Raw genomic sequence first — 17840 nt, forward strand, 5'->3', positions numbered from 1 at the left:
CAAGCAAACAGATGGAATACCTATTTTAATCAGTATGCAAAAGCCTCCAAAAGTTTTCAAAATTCTGAAAGAGCTTCAGTGAAAGGTGTTGCAAAAGACTACTTAAAATTAAAGAGATGAAAGGTACCGACACTAAAGCTAAACCCAATTCTTTAGAGGGTACTGGGAACACAAGTTCTCTGTCTTACAATTCTCTGAAGCATCAAAAGTTTGTCTCTAGAAGTTCAAAGTTCAACATTTTCTTTTTTCCAATCCCTAAATCTCACCTATTCCTCTCAAAATGCTTCAAAAAATCAAGGCATTGGAAACAGTGTTATGCACTTAGTTTGTACTTTTGAGATAATGATTTCCTACCCCCATCTTCTCCAGGACCTAAGAGCGACTCTGAAATGAAACTCAGCAGGAAAAAAAAAAATTTTTTTAAATAAGTGGTATTTGAAAATTGGACTAATGGGACATCTGACAAATCTGAAATTGCTGTTATCAAAATTGAAGTGAAAGTGTCAGTCGTCAGTCATGTCTGACTCTTTGCGACCCCCATGGACAGTAGCCCGCCAGCCTCCTCTGTCTATGGAAATCTCCAAGCAAGAATACTGGAGTGTGTAGCCATTCCCTTCTCCAGGGGATCTTCCCAACCCAGGGATTGAAGCCAGGTTTCCCACACTGCAGGCAGATTTTTCACCATCTGAGCCTGAATATTAGGGAAATGACTTCACTGACTTTCATGCAGAGAAGCAGCAACAGATTCTATCAGGACTGTACACGTGAATGAAGTTCATATTGCTTCTGCAAAAAATGACCACTCATTGCCAGATTTTACCATCCTAATGTCTTTGTAACATAGCAACAGTTTGCTCCCAAATCAGAGAAATTAAGATAGGTAAAAAGTGGCTGTAAACTAAATGAACAGTTGGGGCTATGAGAAACCCAAGATGGCTGCTTGGATCTTCTCAGCTCCCAGCAAATCTCCCATATTTTGGCTTTTTGCATCCCTCTACCTACTCTAGTGCCATTCAGAAAAACTCCTTTGGTTTGACAGGAACCTCAGACCTCCTTCTTCTGGACCCTCTGAACACCTGCAACTGGAATTCACTCAACTACCACTTAGTATGGGTTATTAATATGCTTTTATTGCTGTACGTACTTTTTCCTGATGGGTTGAAGCTTTTTCCTGTCACAAGGCCAGTGCCCTCATAGTGGAAAGACACTGTTGGAAAAATGTGTTTTCCACTTAGGATAAACCTTCCACAATCTCCAGTGATCAAGGAACTTACTTCATTGGGAAAATCATATGCGCCTTAACAAAAACCTTGCAAACTTTTTAGATTAGTCACTGTTCCTATCATCTTCAATCATCAGGCAAGGTCGAGAGGATCAACGGAAAAACTGGATTTAAGCAGAACAAGAATCAATAACATGAGGCTGAATGAACTGATGAAGATGGTTATCTTTTTTAGCCAAGCCACAACTGTGGTGCTGGAGAAGACTCTTGAGAATCCCTTGGACTGCAAGGAGATCAAACCAGTCGATCCTAAAGGAAATCAGTCCTGAATATTCATTGGAAGGACTGATGCTGAAGCTGAAACTCTAATACTCTGGCCACCTGATGGGAAGAACTGACTCATTGGAAAAGACCCTGAGGCTGGCAAAGATTGAAGGCAGGAGGAGAAGGGGACAACAGAGGATGAGATGGTTGGATGGCATCACTGATTCAGTGGGCATGAGTTTGAGCAAACTCTGGGAGTTGGTGATGGACAGGGAAGCCTGGCGTGCTGCAGTCCATGGGGTCGCAAAGAGTCGGACATGACTGAGTGACTGAACTGAATCGCCATGTGGGATCCTAGTTCCCCAACTAGTGATCAAATCCACACTGTCTGCATTGGAAGCACAGAGTCTTAACCACTGGACCACCAGGGAAGTCCAAGGATGGTTATCATTTTCATGACCTTGTGTTTATAGTATTGCTTATGCCTTTCTCCCTCAAACTTAAGGAAAATTTCTAAGCTATCAATTAACTTACTAAGATACACTTTTGTGAACAAAGATGTAACGTTTACTTTCCCCACTAAGGGCTCCCTCCAGAATTCAGAATCTCTCAGTGAGTATTATTATTTTCATGCTCCTTGTAACTTGACACAATTGGAAACGTTGACTATATTACCAAGGCTTTGACTGAAATGTTGTTGCAGGTGAAGTTTGAGACTCCTTGTGAAACATTTCAGCAAAGCAGTCCTAAACAGAATTTACATGGTCAGGCACTTTTCTTGAAGCGCTTACATAAATAATCAGGTCAAATTTAATATAAACAAATTAGGTTTACTGTGATTATCTTTGGTAAAAAAAAAGATAAGAGCAACTGTAGAGAGAAAAATTATGTTTGCACCACTGTAGATATTAGATTCTAGTTCCTGTTAATTATTTTTGAGGTTTTATTACCTACATGCAAGTTTGACTAGGTCCTGAATTCTAGTTGCCTCAAACATCTGGCTATGACTCACCAAACTAATGTTTCCAACTGTCTCCCACCTTGCTGATTTGGAATCACTAAAAACAAAGTTTCCCTTAATCTCCTTGGAAGGGACTGTTCCAGGTTCTTCAGGTTCTTCTGACTATCCAGATGACAGTCAGACTCTAGGAACTTGAACCGTGGATATATATCTCACAGCTGAAAAGGGGCCCATCAGACATCTGGACACGAACCAATGCTAGACACCTCTGAATCGATCTAACAAGGAAGAGAAGTAGCTGACATCCAGGTAGACTGGTTCCACCCAAGACAATGAATCAAGACTTCCTACTTTGGCTAAACATAAACCTCTTTCTTCTTTCCTTTTTCTCCTTTAGCATAGCCTGGAAAAATAACACCCCCATCCATATTTCCCAGGACATTGCTAAGTGGGGTAACTTCTGGAATTTAGGACGGCTATCTCAGACTGGGAGATTTCCTCTGCCATGAACTAAGAAATTGACTGACCTCTGGCTTGAGCAGGTAAACACAGCAATTCCTATGAATGAGTCCATTAACAGTACTTCCTTGACAGAAATGGTTTGTGTCCACAATAGATCTTGTCTTTATCTATGGTAGTTATCACTTTCCTTGGATCTAAAAATGTCTCCATGGCTGGGGCACAGCTGCGCCGTGCTTCTTAGGTTTTCTAACTATGCTACTAATTTTTCTAGAAAGGACTTTTCAGAAGGCATTATGATTCAGGAATGTCTCCCTTTGGCAAAGCCATGGATAGGTGTAAGGACAAGTGAGAAAATGATCAGAAGTCCCTCCCTAACTTCTGAATATATTGCAGAAACCACTGCTAAAGTATGTGCTGCCCAGCAAAGATCCTTAGACACTCTGGTCAAGGTTGTTTTTGATAACAGGACAGTTCTTGATTTTCTTCTAGCTGAGCAAGGAGGGGTCTGTGTGGTGGCCAAGACTACTTGCTGCACTTGGAGGAACCCTTCTGGGGAAGCTGAAACTCAGTTACATTAAGATCACTGAGCAAGACACTTGGCGTCAAAGGATGACTCCCTCAACAGGGTCTTTTTTTGACTGGTTTGGGTCTCGGGCACTATGGCTCCATAGTACACCCCAAACATTGGGAATGATCCTGCTTGCAGTTATCATAAAGATCCCCCAGCACACTGTTTCCTCTCAAAAGCTTTAAATGCATGTTTGCAGCTGCTGATCGACAGGGTAATGATCTCCTCATGGCTAGACCATCATAACAGAAGCAAACAGAATGAATTAAAAATTGTGAACCTGAAGTCATGGCCGGTGATTATCACAGGGTTTCAGCGAACACATCATGCATGACATGTGAATAACACACCAAAGATCAACAGAGCTGCAGAGCCATAGCTGAGAGTGATGCCAGGGTCTTACATTGCAATCACATCTCTGAGGGTCTGATCCAAAGGGGGCCATTGTTAAAAAGAAAAACCACAGAGCCAACCTATGAACAATCTATGGAAGCACACTTCTATTATTACAAGAGGGGATGGTGCCTGATTTGTGAATCATTGAATAAAGCCTAGTAGATCTTCGAATTTACTAGGTTGAAATTTGTTGTTTTTAATTTTATTTATTTATTTTGGCTGGGCTGGGTCTTTGTTGCTGCAGGCTTCTCATTGCAATGTCTTCTCTTGCTGCTGAGCACAGACTCTAAATACATGGACTTCAGTAGTTGCAGCTTCCAGGTTCTAGAGCTCAGGTTCAATAGTTGTGGAGCATAGGGTTAGCTGCTTCATGACATGTAGAATCTTCCCGGACCAGCAATCGAACCCCTGTCTCCTACATTGACAGGCAGATTCTTTACCACTGAGCCACCAGGGAAACCCTGACTGTTTCAGGGAAACCCTGTATTGTTTTTTAACAATACAGATCAAAGGCCTGGGCTGTGTAAACATATAGATTGACAAGAAAATGGAGCTGCCTTTTTAACTTCTTCATCTCAACTCCTCTATCAAAGTACTTACTGAATCAGTATCTTATAGGTCCTCAGTGAATGTTTTGACCTTTCACCTGATCCTCAAATTGCAAAAGTTGCAGGATATACTGAGTTTCTCACCTTCAGCTGGGCTCCTTTCATGTCTTGGGGTTGAACAACTCACTCTTATGAAAATCCACTCCAAAGGATTTCAGCCTTTCGAATACAAAGATGAATGATTAAACTACCTTGGGAGAACATGTCAAAGAGTGGATTAGACAGATAATCAATGTGTAATCATCAGCTCATTTTCCTTTCCAGTAGAAGGCATGAGTGGATGTTCTTGTTATTAGTAAAACTACCTATGCATTTATTAATTCATTCACTTAATCATTAAGTTTTTGTTGAGCACCTAATTCATGCCAGGCCTTGTACTTGGACCTGTATAGAAAAACAGGTAAGTCATGGATGGACATTGCCCTCACAAAGGTTCGCCTAGACAGGTAAATAAACCCAAGAAGAGATGGATATATTACTTTGTTAATATGTAATATTAATATATTACTACATTAAAATTATTCAATTAATTTATTTATTAAAATAATTCAATTAAATCATTCCAGAGGGAAACATTAGGAAAAAGGCATTCCAAGCAGAGAAGCCAGCATGGACCAGATTTAGCCACGTGATGGAGTGAAGCTGGCTGCCACTGAGTCCCACTGAGAGGATGACTAAGATGACAGAAGTGAAGCAGTAGAGGTGGGCAGCGCCTATTTAGTGACTGGACTTGATGCTATTGTGGCTGCAAGGCAAGTCATTGTTGGTATTTTAGCAGGAGACGGATGTGATCAGATATGTGGTTTTTAGAAAGATTCTTGTGGCCATGCAGTGGCTGCAAGAGAGGAATCGTACAACAGAAAGAAAACTGCAGGCAGGAGGCAACTGGAAGTGAGGCAGCAAAGATAAAGAGGACAAGCCTTGAAACCAAGGCGGTGATGGAGTCTGGCTGCAAGGTAAGGTCAGGGTCAGTGCTTGGCAATAGCAATGGAAGGGAGAGGAAGGTAAAAATTCAGGAGCTGTTTGATGAGAATTGACAAGAAATTAAATGGATGATGAGACTGCAAGTGTGAGAGAGAGAGAGAGAGAGAGACAGTGTGTGTGTCCATGGCTGGGACCAGAAACCTCAGAATGTACAGGGCAGAGTATTTTGAAAATGTCTATAATAGGACCAAAGTCTGCCTGATTCCAAAGCCAGTTTTCTTCCCACTTCTCCACACTCCAAGGGAGCTTGACTTCCACTGTCACCACTTCCCCAGCAGCCACGAGAAGTCCTTCTATAAATGCCCGCAGTCCTGTGGACATTTACACATAGACACACATCTGTGTGCACACCTCTACCCACCTAGGCGTGGCCAAATACTATTTTTTTTCAAACCCTAATTCAACTCTCTTCTTGTCTATGAAGTCTTCTCAGCTTCCCTCACCTGAAAATAGTATCTTTCTAAACTATATTTACATCTCTCTCTACACTTCTCATATATTTAAATCCATTCTGTACATGGAATCGAGTGAGCCTGAGTTTCTTGAGGCTGCCTATGTGAGATTCATCCCAGAGCCTTTTTCAGAGACCTAAACACTCTGAGCAGCATAACCTCTTAAGACTGATAGTGTGTTGTTGCACATGTCTCCTCCCTGGCTGGTCACAATTACCTGGTCAAGTTTACCAACAGGAGATTACAACCATCTTAAAGATGAAGAAACAGTCAGAAGGAATAGCCCTCGAATCCAGATCTTCTGACTTGTCCTCTTGTCTCTGTGGTCCATTCCCAGGGGCACCCACTATGCATGGGATACTGGATCCAGGGCCTCAGGAATGAAGGGGGGTGGTGGTGGTGTTAAAACCAAACATTTCTTGGTTTCAGTCAGACTCCAGAGGAGACATGTTCATTTCTTCCTATAGCCATTCACAGGTGGGAGCAAGAGTTCCCAGAGATGGGCCATTATGTCTAATTCAAGCTTATCAGGAATATCCCTTTAGTGATTAACTTGTAGCAAAAGCAAAAGAATACAAAAGTTAAAGAAAGTCCTGGGATATAATCAGATTTGCTCTTCCCTAATACAGTTCCTTTTCCCAAGTCATGAGAATAATGTTTGCTGACTGCTTCCTACCATCAGCCGCTCTTGTGAGTTCTTTGCATACAAGAAACTTATATAATCCACCGATACCCTTGAGAGAATATTTTCTGCTACTTTAGGTGAGGACACTGAGGCACACACAGGTTAAGTATTTCCCCCACAGTCCCGTAGGTGCCAGATTACAGAACCAGCTGAGCCCAGGAAATCTGAGACCTGGATCTTAACCACAGAAGGACCGTGAGTCCAGGCTGGCTGAAACAGATGAACATCTTAAGGGTGAAGTCACAGTCCCTGCCCTCAGAGGACTTAAGGAGATGACAAACCGTGGAGATAATGTTGTGACCAACACAGGCAACAGTCCTGAACCACCAGCTAATGAAGTCATCCATCTTAACGAAAATCCCCCCAGTGATCTGTGCGGGCAAGTAGTTCCCAGCCCCGGCTGCACATAAGAACCACCCAGGGAGTTCTTACAAAGCACTGCTGCCTGGGCCTCATGCCAGGCCTATTGAATCAGAACCTCCTGGGGGTAGGGCCTCATCTCCATAGCTTTTTAAAAGCTCCCCGGGTGATTCTAATGTGCAGCCTGGCCTGGGAGCCATGACGAAGATAGGTGTGGAAGGGCCACCGCTGAGCAGAGAGCCAACTTTGCCCAGCAGTTGACATCCTTCCGTGCAGGCTGCCAAGGCATTTTACAAAGGCTCTTCAGCCCATGAGCACCTGGAGGGCAGGCAGTGTCCCCACGATTATGTTGGGATCATCTACAGCACCTACTGAAAGGAATCGTTGAGTCGCAGAAAATCACAGAAACACAGGACTGGCTGGGACCAGACTGGTCATTGTGTTCAGTGTTTCCGCAGCACTCTTCAGAGTTCTGGGGGGGTCTGTGGAATGGCCAAAGGGGGCAGCCTTGGGGTGGAGGTAGAGATGCAGGTCACTGGTTAGCAAAGTTTCCGGGGAACTTGAAATCAAAGAAAGTTAGCAAGACCACCCAGAAGACAATGACATTGTCTTCATCTCCTGGGTTATAGACAGGATTATTTACTATCAAGTCCCAGCTCTCAGACAGCCTATATGTCTAACCCCAATCCCGAGAGAACTGAAGTGACAGCACCAGAATTTCAATTTAGAACTCGAAGACTGGCCCCTGCCATCCTCAGGCCACGGCAACTGCTGGGCCACATCCTCTATTTCCTGGGCTTATGTGTGCACATCAGTCTCCCACTGGTGATTTTCAGTACCTTCAAGAACAGGAACTTTGCATTATATTTCTTTGTATTTAACAACCCCAAACCTAGTACACAGTAGAAAACTAAAAATGGTTTCTTGAGTAAAATAAACATCAGAGTAGATACCACTTGCTCTCTGAACCTCTTTCTAGTGATAACTAGTGGTACACGGGCCTGAATATACACAAATATGGGCTTCAGATAGAAAAAAAATGAGAAAAGAAAAACAAATAGTCAATAGACATGTGAAAAGATTTCATCCTCCTTGAAATTTAAAGAAAAGTAACTTTAAAAAATAGTATTCTTTTTACCCATCAGATCAGTAAATGACTTAGATCACTAATACCCAGTCCTAATGGGAGTGTGGAACATTAGCAGTGAGAATGGAAATTGCAAAGCTATTTTGGAGAGCATGTTGTGTGACAATCGAAAGTATAGATACACTTTGACCCAATAATTGAGTTCTAAAAAAATATCCAAAGGAGATTATTGAATACATATTCAAAGCACTGTTTATGATTTTGAAAAAAAATGGAAATAACCTAACTGTTGTTAAAAATCAAACTGATTAAATAAATTAGGGGACATCCACATAGTAGAATAATATGCTACCATGATGAAGGATGAGGTAATCTCTAAATGACTAATGTGGAAATGTTCGTGATATGCTGTCAAATGAAAATCCAGATTAAAAAGTAATATGATTAATATGGTCACATTTTACCAAAATATGCATAATTAATATGTAATATGATCTAGGAAGATCTAGAGAGAAAGAGATGAAATTATCTTCAAGAAAAATGGTCAGTTATTAGTCCAGGTGGTGGGTTAATCTGAAGACATTTGATTTCCTATCTTACATACTTCTCTATTAGAGCTGAATTTCTTTGACAATTTCTGCATAGATTGCTTGCTTTTACCATCCAGTAGTGGGCTTCCCTGGTGGTGCAGTGATAAAGAATCTGCCTGCCAATGCAGGAGATGTGGGTTCGATCCTTGGGTTGGGAAGATCCCCTGGAGAAGGAAAGGGCAACCCATGCCAGGATTCTTGCCTGGGAAACCCCAAGGACAGAGGAGCCTGGAAGGCTACAGTCCATGGGGTCACAAGGAATCGGACACAGTTTACAGATTGAGCACACACGTATGCTTCCCAACTCTGCTTTCAGTGATGTTACCTTGGTAGCTTGATATAGGCTATGCTGGGAATATTTATACCATCAGTTCAGTTCAGTTCAGTCGCTTAGTCAGGTCCAGCTCTTTGCGACCCCATGAATCACAGCATGCCAGGCCTCCCTGTCCATCACCAACTCCCGAAGTTTACTCAAACTCATGCCCATCAAGTCAGTGACGCCATCCAGCCCTCTCATCCTCTGTCGTCCCCTTCTCCTCCTGCCCCCAATCCCTCCCAGCATCAGGGTCTTTTCCAATGAGTCAACCCTTTGCATGAGGTGGCCAAAGTATTGGAGTTTCAGCTTCGGCATCAGTCCTTCCAATGAACACCCAGGACTTATCCCCTTTAGGACGGACTGGTTTGATCTCCATGCAGTCCAAGGGACTCTCAAGAGTCTTCTCCAACACCATAGTTCAAAAGTATCAAGTTTTTGGCACTCAGCTTTCTTCAGAGTCCAACTCTCACATCCATACATGACCACTGGAAAAACCAGAGCCTTGACCAGATGGACCTTTGTTGGCAAAGTAATGTCTCTGCTTTTTAATATGCTACCTAGGTTGGTCATAACTTTCCTTCCAAGGAGTAAGCATCTTTTAATTTCATGGCTGCAATCACCATCTAGAGTGATTTTGGAACCCCCAAAAAATAAAGTCTGACACTGTTTCCACTGTCTCCCCATCTATTTCCCATGAGGTGATGGGACAAGACACCATGATCTTAGTTTTCTGAATGTTAAGCTTTAAGCCAACTTTTTCACTCTCCTCTTTCACTTTCATCAAGAGGCTTTTTAGTTCTTCTTCACTTTTCTGCCATAAGGGTAGTGTCATCTGCATATCTGAGGTTATTGATATTTCTCCCAGCAATCTTGATTCCAGCTTGTGCTTCTTCCAGCCCAGCGTTTCTCATGATGTACTCTGCATATCAGTTAAATAAGCACGGTGACAATATACAGCCTTGACGTACTCCTTTTCCTATTTGGAACCAGTCTGTTGTTCCATGTCCAGTTCTAACTGTTGCTTCCTGACCTGCATACAGGTTTCTCAAGAGGCAGGTCAGGTGTTCTGGTATTCCCATCTCTTTCAGAATTTTCCACAGTTTATTGTGATCCACACAGTTGAAGGCTTTGGCGTAGTCAATAAAGCAGAAATAGATGTTTTTCTGGAACTCTATTGCTTTTTTGATGATCCAGCGGATATTGGCAATTTGATCTCTGATTCCTCTGCCTTTTCTAAAACCAGCTTGAACATCTGGAAGTTCTCGGTTCACGTATTGCTGAAGCCTGGCTTGGAGAATTTTGAGCATTACTTTACTAGCGTGTGAGATGAGTGCAATTGTGTGGTAAGCTGAGCATTCTTTGGCAGTGCCTTTCTTAGGGATTGGAATGGAAACTGACCTTTTCCAGTCCTGTGGCCACTGCTGAGTTTTCCAAATTTGCTGGCATATTGAGTGCAGCACTTTCACAGGATCATCTTTCAGGATTTGAAATAGCTCAACTGGAATTCCATCACCTCCACTAGCTTTGTTTGTAGTCATGCTTTCTAAGGCCCACTTGACTTCACATTCCAGGATGTCTGGCTCTAGGTGAGTGATCATACCATTGTGATTATCTTGGTTGTGAAGATATTTTTTGTACAGTTCTTCTGTGTATTCTTGCCACCTCTTCTTAATTTATACCATAGAAATAGGCAAATGCTAAAAATCTAGGCTCTTAAAAAAATAAGATATAGAGAACAGATTTGTGGTTGTCAAGGTTGGGGGGAAGGGAAGAAATGGGAGTTTGAGATTAGCAGAGGTAAACTCTTATATAGAGAATGGATAAACAAGAAGGTCCTAACGTATAGCATAGGAAACTGTGTTTAATATTCTATGACAGATCACAATGGAAAAGAATATAAAAATAATATATATATGTATGTATAACTAAGTGACCATGCTGTATATAAGAAACCAACACAACATTGTAAATCAAATACACCTCAATAAAATTTTTAACAAAGAGTAAGTCAGTCTGGCAAGGTTGCTGTAAACAATGTCAATTATGAACTATGTGTCTATTTTCTAATGATAAATCTTAGAAAATTGTATTTGAAAACACCATTTACTATAATTCCAGAATATCCAACAGGAAGAAATATAATGAAAAATGTCTTTTGAAACACATGAGACTGCCTTTGTTCAAAAAGAAGATGTTACTGAGACAAAACTGACACTGTTTTTTTAAATCACCTATGTGTTAACATGTGGAGTTTTAAGTTATAATAAATCCATTGCATCAATTTATTCTTTTATGGATTATGCTTTTGGTGTTTTATTTAAAAAATCACTGCTACCCCAGGGACATAAAAGCTTCCTCCTACATACTTTTTTTTATAAAATTATATAGTTTGAGTTGTATATTTATGGTGCAAATTATGGATTGGAATTCTTGTTAAAGAGAATAAGGAAACCCACTTCATCCAGTATCATTAATTGAAAACACTATGGTTTTTCTCCAAGGCATTTTTGTTGCAAATTTGTCAAAAATCAACTGCCAGGGCAGGGCAGCAATAGAGACACAAACATAAAGAATGAACATGTGGACACAGGGGGAGAAGGGGAAGGTGAGATGAACTGGGAGATAACGGCTAACACAAATACACCATCCTGTGTTAAATAGACAGCTAGTAGGAAGGGGGTGTATAGCACAGGGAGCTCAGCTCGTGTTCTGTGATGACCTTGGGGGGGATGGTGGCAGGGAGGAGGTGGGAGGGAGGTCCAAGAGAGAGGGGATGCATATATGTGTGCAGAGAGCTGATTCACTTCATTGTATGGTAGGCGCTAACACCACATTGTAAGGCAATTTTACTCCAATAAAACAAATCAACTGCCTCTTTCCCGGCTGGAACCATGGAGGGTGCAGAAGAGAAGAAAAAGAAGGTTCCTGCTGTGCCAGAAACCCTTAAGAAAAAGCGAAAGAATTTCGCAGAGCTTAAGATCAAGCGCCTGAGAAAGAAGTTTGCCCAAAAGATGCTTCGAAAGGCAAGGAGGAAGCTTATTTATGAAAAAGCTAAGCATTACCACAAGGAATACAGGCAGATGTACAGAACCGAAATTCGAATGGCTAGGATGGCACGGAAAGCTGGCAACTTCTATGTACCCACGGAACCCAAATTGGCATTTGTCATCAGGATCAGAGGTATCAACGGTGTGAGCCCAAAGGTTCGAAAGGTGCTGCAGCTCCTTCGCCTCCGGCAGATCTTCAATGGCACCTTTGTGAAGCTCAACAAGGCATCAATTAACATGCTGAGAATTGTGGAGCCATACATTGCATGGGGGTACCCAAATCTGAAGTCTGTAAATGAATTGATCTACAAGCGTGGTTATGGCAAAATCAACAAAAAGCGAATTGCCCTGACAGACAACGCATTGATTGCTCGATCTCTTGGGAAATACGGAATCATCTGCATGGAGGATCTGATTCATGAGATCTATACTGTTGGAAAACTTTTCAAAGAAGCAAACAACTTCCTGTGGCCCTTTAAATTGTCTTCTCCACGAGGTGGAATGAAGAAAAAGACCACCCATTTTGTAGAAGGTGGAGATGCTGGCAACAGGGAAGACCAGATCAACAGGCTTATTAGAAGGATGAACTAAGGTATCTACCAGGATTATTTTTGTAATCTGGTCCGTTAATAAACAATTGAAACAAATTGAAAAAAAAAAACAAAACAAATCAACTGCCCATCATTGTGTGAACATATCTATGGACATTTTATTGTTTCTCTCACCTATATTTCTACTATGGCAAATCTACACTTTCTTGAATATAGTACCTCGAAAATAAACCTTGAAACTAGAAAAAAAAAATTACCAGGGGGCATATCACGGACTGGTTAACTCAGGGAAGGAGAAAAGAGCTCCCAGCCGAGGTCATTTTCTTGAGGACCAGCAGCATCTTCAACCTGGGCCCTTCCTGAATGAAGTCAAGGGGCCCCTCCCTCCAGGGCAAGACAGAACTATCCAAAGTCAAGTGAGAGGGAGAGAAGGGAGGAAAGGAAGGACAAAGATCACCACTTGTTAGTGGTGATAGATGGTGAGAGCTAGACCAGCCACTTGTTAATCAGCATAAGCAAGACGTTGACCTGTACAGGCCATCTGGGGAGGTAGTGAGTTTTCCAGTATAGCAAGTCTTCAAGAAGCGGCTGGGTAACCATTTTGCAGAAAGATATGAAGACCCTGGACAGCTTCAAAGGTAGGAAAATTAGGATTTCCCAGGTGGTCCAGTAGTTAAGAGCCTGCCTGCCAATTCAGGGGACACAGGTTCAATCCCTGATCCAGGAAGCTCTCACATGCCTCAGGGTTAACCAAGCCCATACGCCACATCTACAGAAGCCCATGCTCTGCAACAAGAGAAGCCACTGCAATGAGAAGCCTGTGCATGGCAACAAAGAGTAGCCCCCCACTCACCCCGACTAGAGAAAGCCAGAGCTCATCAGTGAAGACCCAGAATAGCTAAAAATAAATAAATAAATAAATAAAATTATATTCTAAAAAAGAAAAATCAGGGGCTTTGAAATTAAGTTTAGGCCTGAATACCAGTACAACTATCAATCATCTATTTAACCTCAAATAAAATTATTGAATCTCCCTGGGACTCAATCTCCTAATTTTTTCAATGGCAATGGGATTTGCCCCCACAGTAGGTGTACTGACTGAGCTGTAGAAAACGGGATCTGATAGATGACACCTGTAAACCTTGGACAATCTGGGAATAATAAGCTTAAGCCCAGGAAAGTTTGCAAAGCAATTTCCACCTTTGCTTGGCATAAATTCCCCAGTTCACAGGCTTGATGGGTACTTGAGCAAGACGGAGCTGGGAGCATCCCCAAAGAGATGATCAGGTTGCAGGGAAGATTCAAGGTAGCTCTGGTGGAGACCTTTCAAAGCTCCACCCACTCAGGTATGTGATTATCCCTCCCTCTTAAGCCACAGTTGCATATCCTCATGGTACTTTCTAGCAGCCAGAGAAGGTTAATTCACATAGTCCAAGGAGAGAAGCAACATGATAACAAATTCAATAAAGACTTTTAAAATGATCTGCATTAAAAAAAAATCTTAGAAAAAAAGGAAATCAGAGCTGGGGCGTAACCTTTCTGTAGCCACATTAAGGTGGGGCTTTCACATCTCTCTACCAAGAAAGCCAAGAGCTAGAAGAGAGCTCCACAGGCCTCCAGAGTCCTGCATGGCATGGAGACATCAGGGCTGGATACCTGCTCCCAGGAAGGATTGCCATTCACCATCACACCATGCAGGATACACAAGGCCATGAGACTCAACACACCAAGGACTCACAAGCAGTTCACAAACCACGATGGTTCATGCTCAGCAAATGCTAATCTCCTCCTGCACTAGTTCATTGCTTAATCCGTGAGGCCCACCTTGCTCGTCAGGTATTCTCATGGGCTAAGGGCTCTGATGTCCCACTAAGCTTGGGGACAGCACCACAGAGGCAGAGTCTGCTATTCCACTCTTACAGAGCTGATAAGCAACTGACCTAATTAATGACAGTTGTCCCCGTTGCCCCCAATCCAAAACATACCCCTCTAACTTTATGGCCCAGTCCTCAATGAATTCCCTGAAATGCCAAGTTCTCAAGCCAAAGGCAGGTGTGACAGGTTTCTCCAAAGTCCAGAAGTCAAAGGGTACCCTCTTGGCTTCTTGGGTATGTGGAGGCCCTTGTTAAAGACACCACCCTGGCGGGGGCATAGGGTGAAGTAGGTCAACATCTCCACATCCCTGGGGAGCACACAGAATGTGGAGAACATGTCCACATCCCTGGGGAGGGGGGAAGGAAGGGCCATGGCAGATGAGTGACATATCCAGGTACTGGGATATACCCAGAAATTGCAAGAACACAGAACTAGACTCCCTGAGCTGTCCCTTGGTCACTTGGGGTGTATCATAGCCCCTTTCTGGCCCTCATCTCCACCATATGTAACTTCAGTGGAGTCTGTCTCCTTCTAGCACAACCTAGCCACTGTTCTCCATCTCCACTGCCACCACCTGAGTCCAACTGACCAACCTCTTTGCTGATCTCCATCATCTACTCTTGCCTTCCCTCAGTTATCTTGATAATTGGGTGAGGGGATAATAATAAGGATGCTGACAACAGAAGAGGAGGAGAAAGAGATCGGAGAAAGGAATGCAGAAAAAATGTTACTCGTAGGCTCAAGTAAAGACATTTTTCAGCAAGTCAGGAAGGAACAGAAAGATTCTGGTGAAAAAAAAAAAAAAAGTAATAGACTTCAGTGGAAGTATGAAGGTGTGACTTGGAAGGAAAAAAGCAAATGGCAAACAGACTGACGAGAGGCAGTAAAAAAACAGCAGAGGGTGGGAAACGCGGATGGGCAGGCCCCAAACCACCCCGGCCGGAATGGCAAGTTCAGAGTTAAAATGAACCGCAAAGGCTCGGTGGCATCGGACCAATGAAGCTGGGGGCTTCGGGGACCAGGCCCCTTTCATGGCAGCCATCCTCATGCTGGGCTGCGAAAGCATGTGCTGTCCCTGGACTTGAAGGCAGCCTCAGCACTATTCTGCTCCATCACAGCTCCGCCTCGATCTCAAGGTGCCAACTCGGGTCCCGTGGAAACTCCCAGACTCCCCCCATCTCACCACCATGGCCCAGATGCTGCAGCATCCTGGTGAGAAGGGCATGTTGGAGATTGCTAGACTGTTTCAAAAATTCAACAAACCTTGCAAAAAAAAAGCGTTGTCGTGATTGTTCAGTCGCTAAGTTGTGTCCAGCTCCCTGTAACCCCATGGGCTGCAGCAGGCCAGGCTTCCCTGTCCTTCACTATCTCCTGGGGTTTGCTCAGACTCACGTCCACTGAGTCAGTGATACCATCCAACTATCTCATCCTCTGTCACCCCCCTGTCCTCTTGCCCTCGATTTCTCCCAGCATCAGGGTCTTTTCCAGAGAAAGCTGTACTTCCCCATAGTGTAGAGATAAGAAACTGAGGCTAGGTGAATTTTCAAGGCCACAGCGTTAGAATGTGGTGAAGCCAGAAGAGAGTCAGGGGCTAGTGTGTTAATAAGTTGGACTTTTCCCCCAGTTTTACACTTGATCTTAGCCAAAAGGCCAAGAAGTGATTTCCCCCAGTTTTAAAAGTAATATATCCTTATTATGAACAATATGTAAACCAAGATAATAACAAAATGAAAGTCAACCATAAACCTCTACCCAGAGAAGAATAAGATTTTTACAGATTTCCTTCAAGTCTTAATAATTTGTATATTTATTTATTAACTTACAAAGTAGGCTTGTATTACTGTTAGAACCTTTTCTAAAAAATTTTTATGTGATGGACAATTTTTCCCCAAACATTAGATATTCTTGAGAAACTGATTTTATTTGCTATATAGCAATACCTCATAGGCTATACCATAGTTTATTTGGCCTTTTTTCTACTCTTGAACATTGTAGGTTGCTTCCTACTTTTGGAACTTTGCAAATGACTTCAAGGAATGTCTTTCAATGTAACTTTGTATGCCCTCGCAAAGAGATTCAGTGGAAAAAAAAAAAAATATATATATATATATATGTACACGGAAAACCATTATGACAAGTAATATAATCATAGAGGGAAGAACTAGGAGGTTTGGGGGGAAAGTGAGATAAATGTTACTTGGTGGGATCCATTAAGGTTTCATTGAGAAAATGACATTGCCCTTGGAACAGGGGTCAGAAAACTTATCTCATGAAGAGCCAGACAGCCAATATTTTAGCTTTTGCAGACCAGATGGTCTCTGTTACAACTACTCAGCTCTGTCATAGCAGCACAAAAGCAGCCATAGAGGATGCAGAAGTGAATGGGTGTGTCCATGTTCCAATAAAACTTTACCGACAAAAACAGGCAGTGGGCTATATTTGGCAATTTGCTATCCCCTGATTTAGAACACTGAAAATAGAGACAGATGTTAGGAGCTTATTGGAAGGAGGACAGTTCAGCTGGAAGGAAGGCGAGAGCAAAAACTTAAGAAGGAAGTATAGGGACTAGGAAAAGTTAGATATTTAATGGTTGGCTAGTATAGGAGGATGGAAGTCATACAAGATCTGAATGTAGGTCGAAATCCATAGATTTTATTGTGTAGCTAATAGAGAACCTATTCATTTTCATGGGACTATTTTAACATCTTGGGGACCTAGAATGCTCCCAGGGTGACTGCTATCTTTGAGAAATTACAGGGGGGTGGGGGGTAGGGAGGAGCAAGGGTGGGGATTCCAAATCTAGAAACACTGATTTTAGCTTCATCTCTATCTGGTTTTCTAGTTTCTTGCTCATCTCCATTAGCATCTTATAACTCACTCTATTTTGGTATATCCAGAGGCCAGAAGTTATCCACTTGGAAGAAATAAGAATGAGATAGAAGGAGGGGAAGGAGTTCTATGTAGGCTGCTTCTTCATTGGACTGTGAATCTTTGTGCAGGCCATGGAGTTCCAGTGAGGGCAGCTGGTCACCCAGGTGTGGGAAGTCAGCTGACTCCCTGGCCTGGAGAGTAGGCCTCCTTTGGGGTTTACATCTCCCCATCTGGACTGGCTGCACATCGAGCCTATACCTGATCTTCAGTCCCTTCTCTTTCCACGGCTCTCATCTTGGTGGAAGACACTGGCTCTCAAGAGTGACCCCAGGACAAGCAGCATCACCTCACCGGGGGATGTGTTAAAAGTGCAATCTCTGGTCCCACCCCAGATCTACTGAATCAGAAGCTCTGAGGGATGGGAACCAGCTATCCATATTTTAACAAGTCCCTGATGGGGAAACACTCAAGTGTGAGAACCACTGCCTGGGACTCCTCTAATCCCAGTAGGGCTTCATCTGGCCCAAGGGGCTAAACAAGT

General features: G+C 42.7%; 2 protein-coding genes across 2 annotated transcripts in view; one reads left to right on the forward strand and one right to left on the reverse strand.

Annotated features, from left to right (window-relative positions):
• Positions 1-17840, reverse strand: part of ASIC2 (acid sensing ion channel subunit 2) — a 1209005-nt gene that overhangs the window by 1108286 nt on the left and 82879 nt on the right. The gene's annotated exons all lie outside the window — the stretch shown is intronic.
• Positions 11826-12649, forward strand: LOC122449211 (60S ribosomal protein L7-like). The gene has a single exon (XM_043480738.1). The coding sequence runs from the start codon at positions 11847-11849 to the stop codon at positions 12591-12593; it is 747 nt and encodes a 248-aa protein (XP_043336673.1). The 5' UTR covers positions 11826-11846; the 3' UTR covers positions 12594-12649.

This window comes from Cervus canadensis, chromosome 1 (genome assembly GCF_019320065.1).
Source record: "Cervus canadensis isolate Bull #8, Minnesota chromosome 1, ASM1932006v1, whole genome shotgun sequence".
Taxonomy (NCBI): domain Eukaryota; kingdom Metazoa; phylum Chordata; class Mammalia; order Artiodactyla; family Cervidae; genus Cervus; species Cervus canadensis.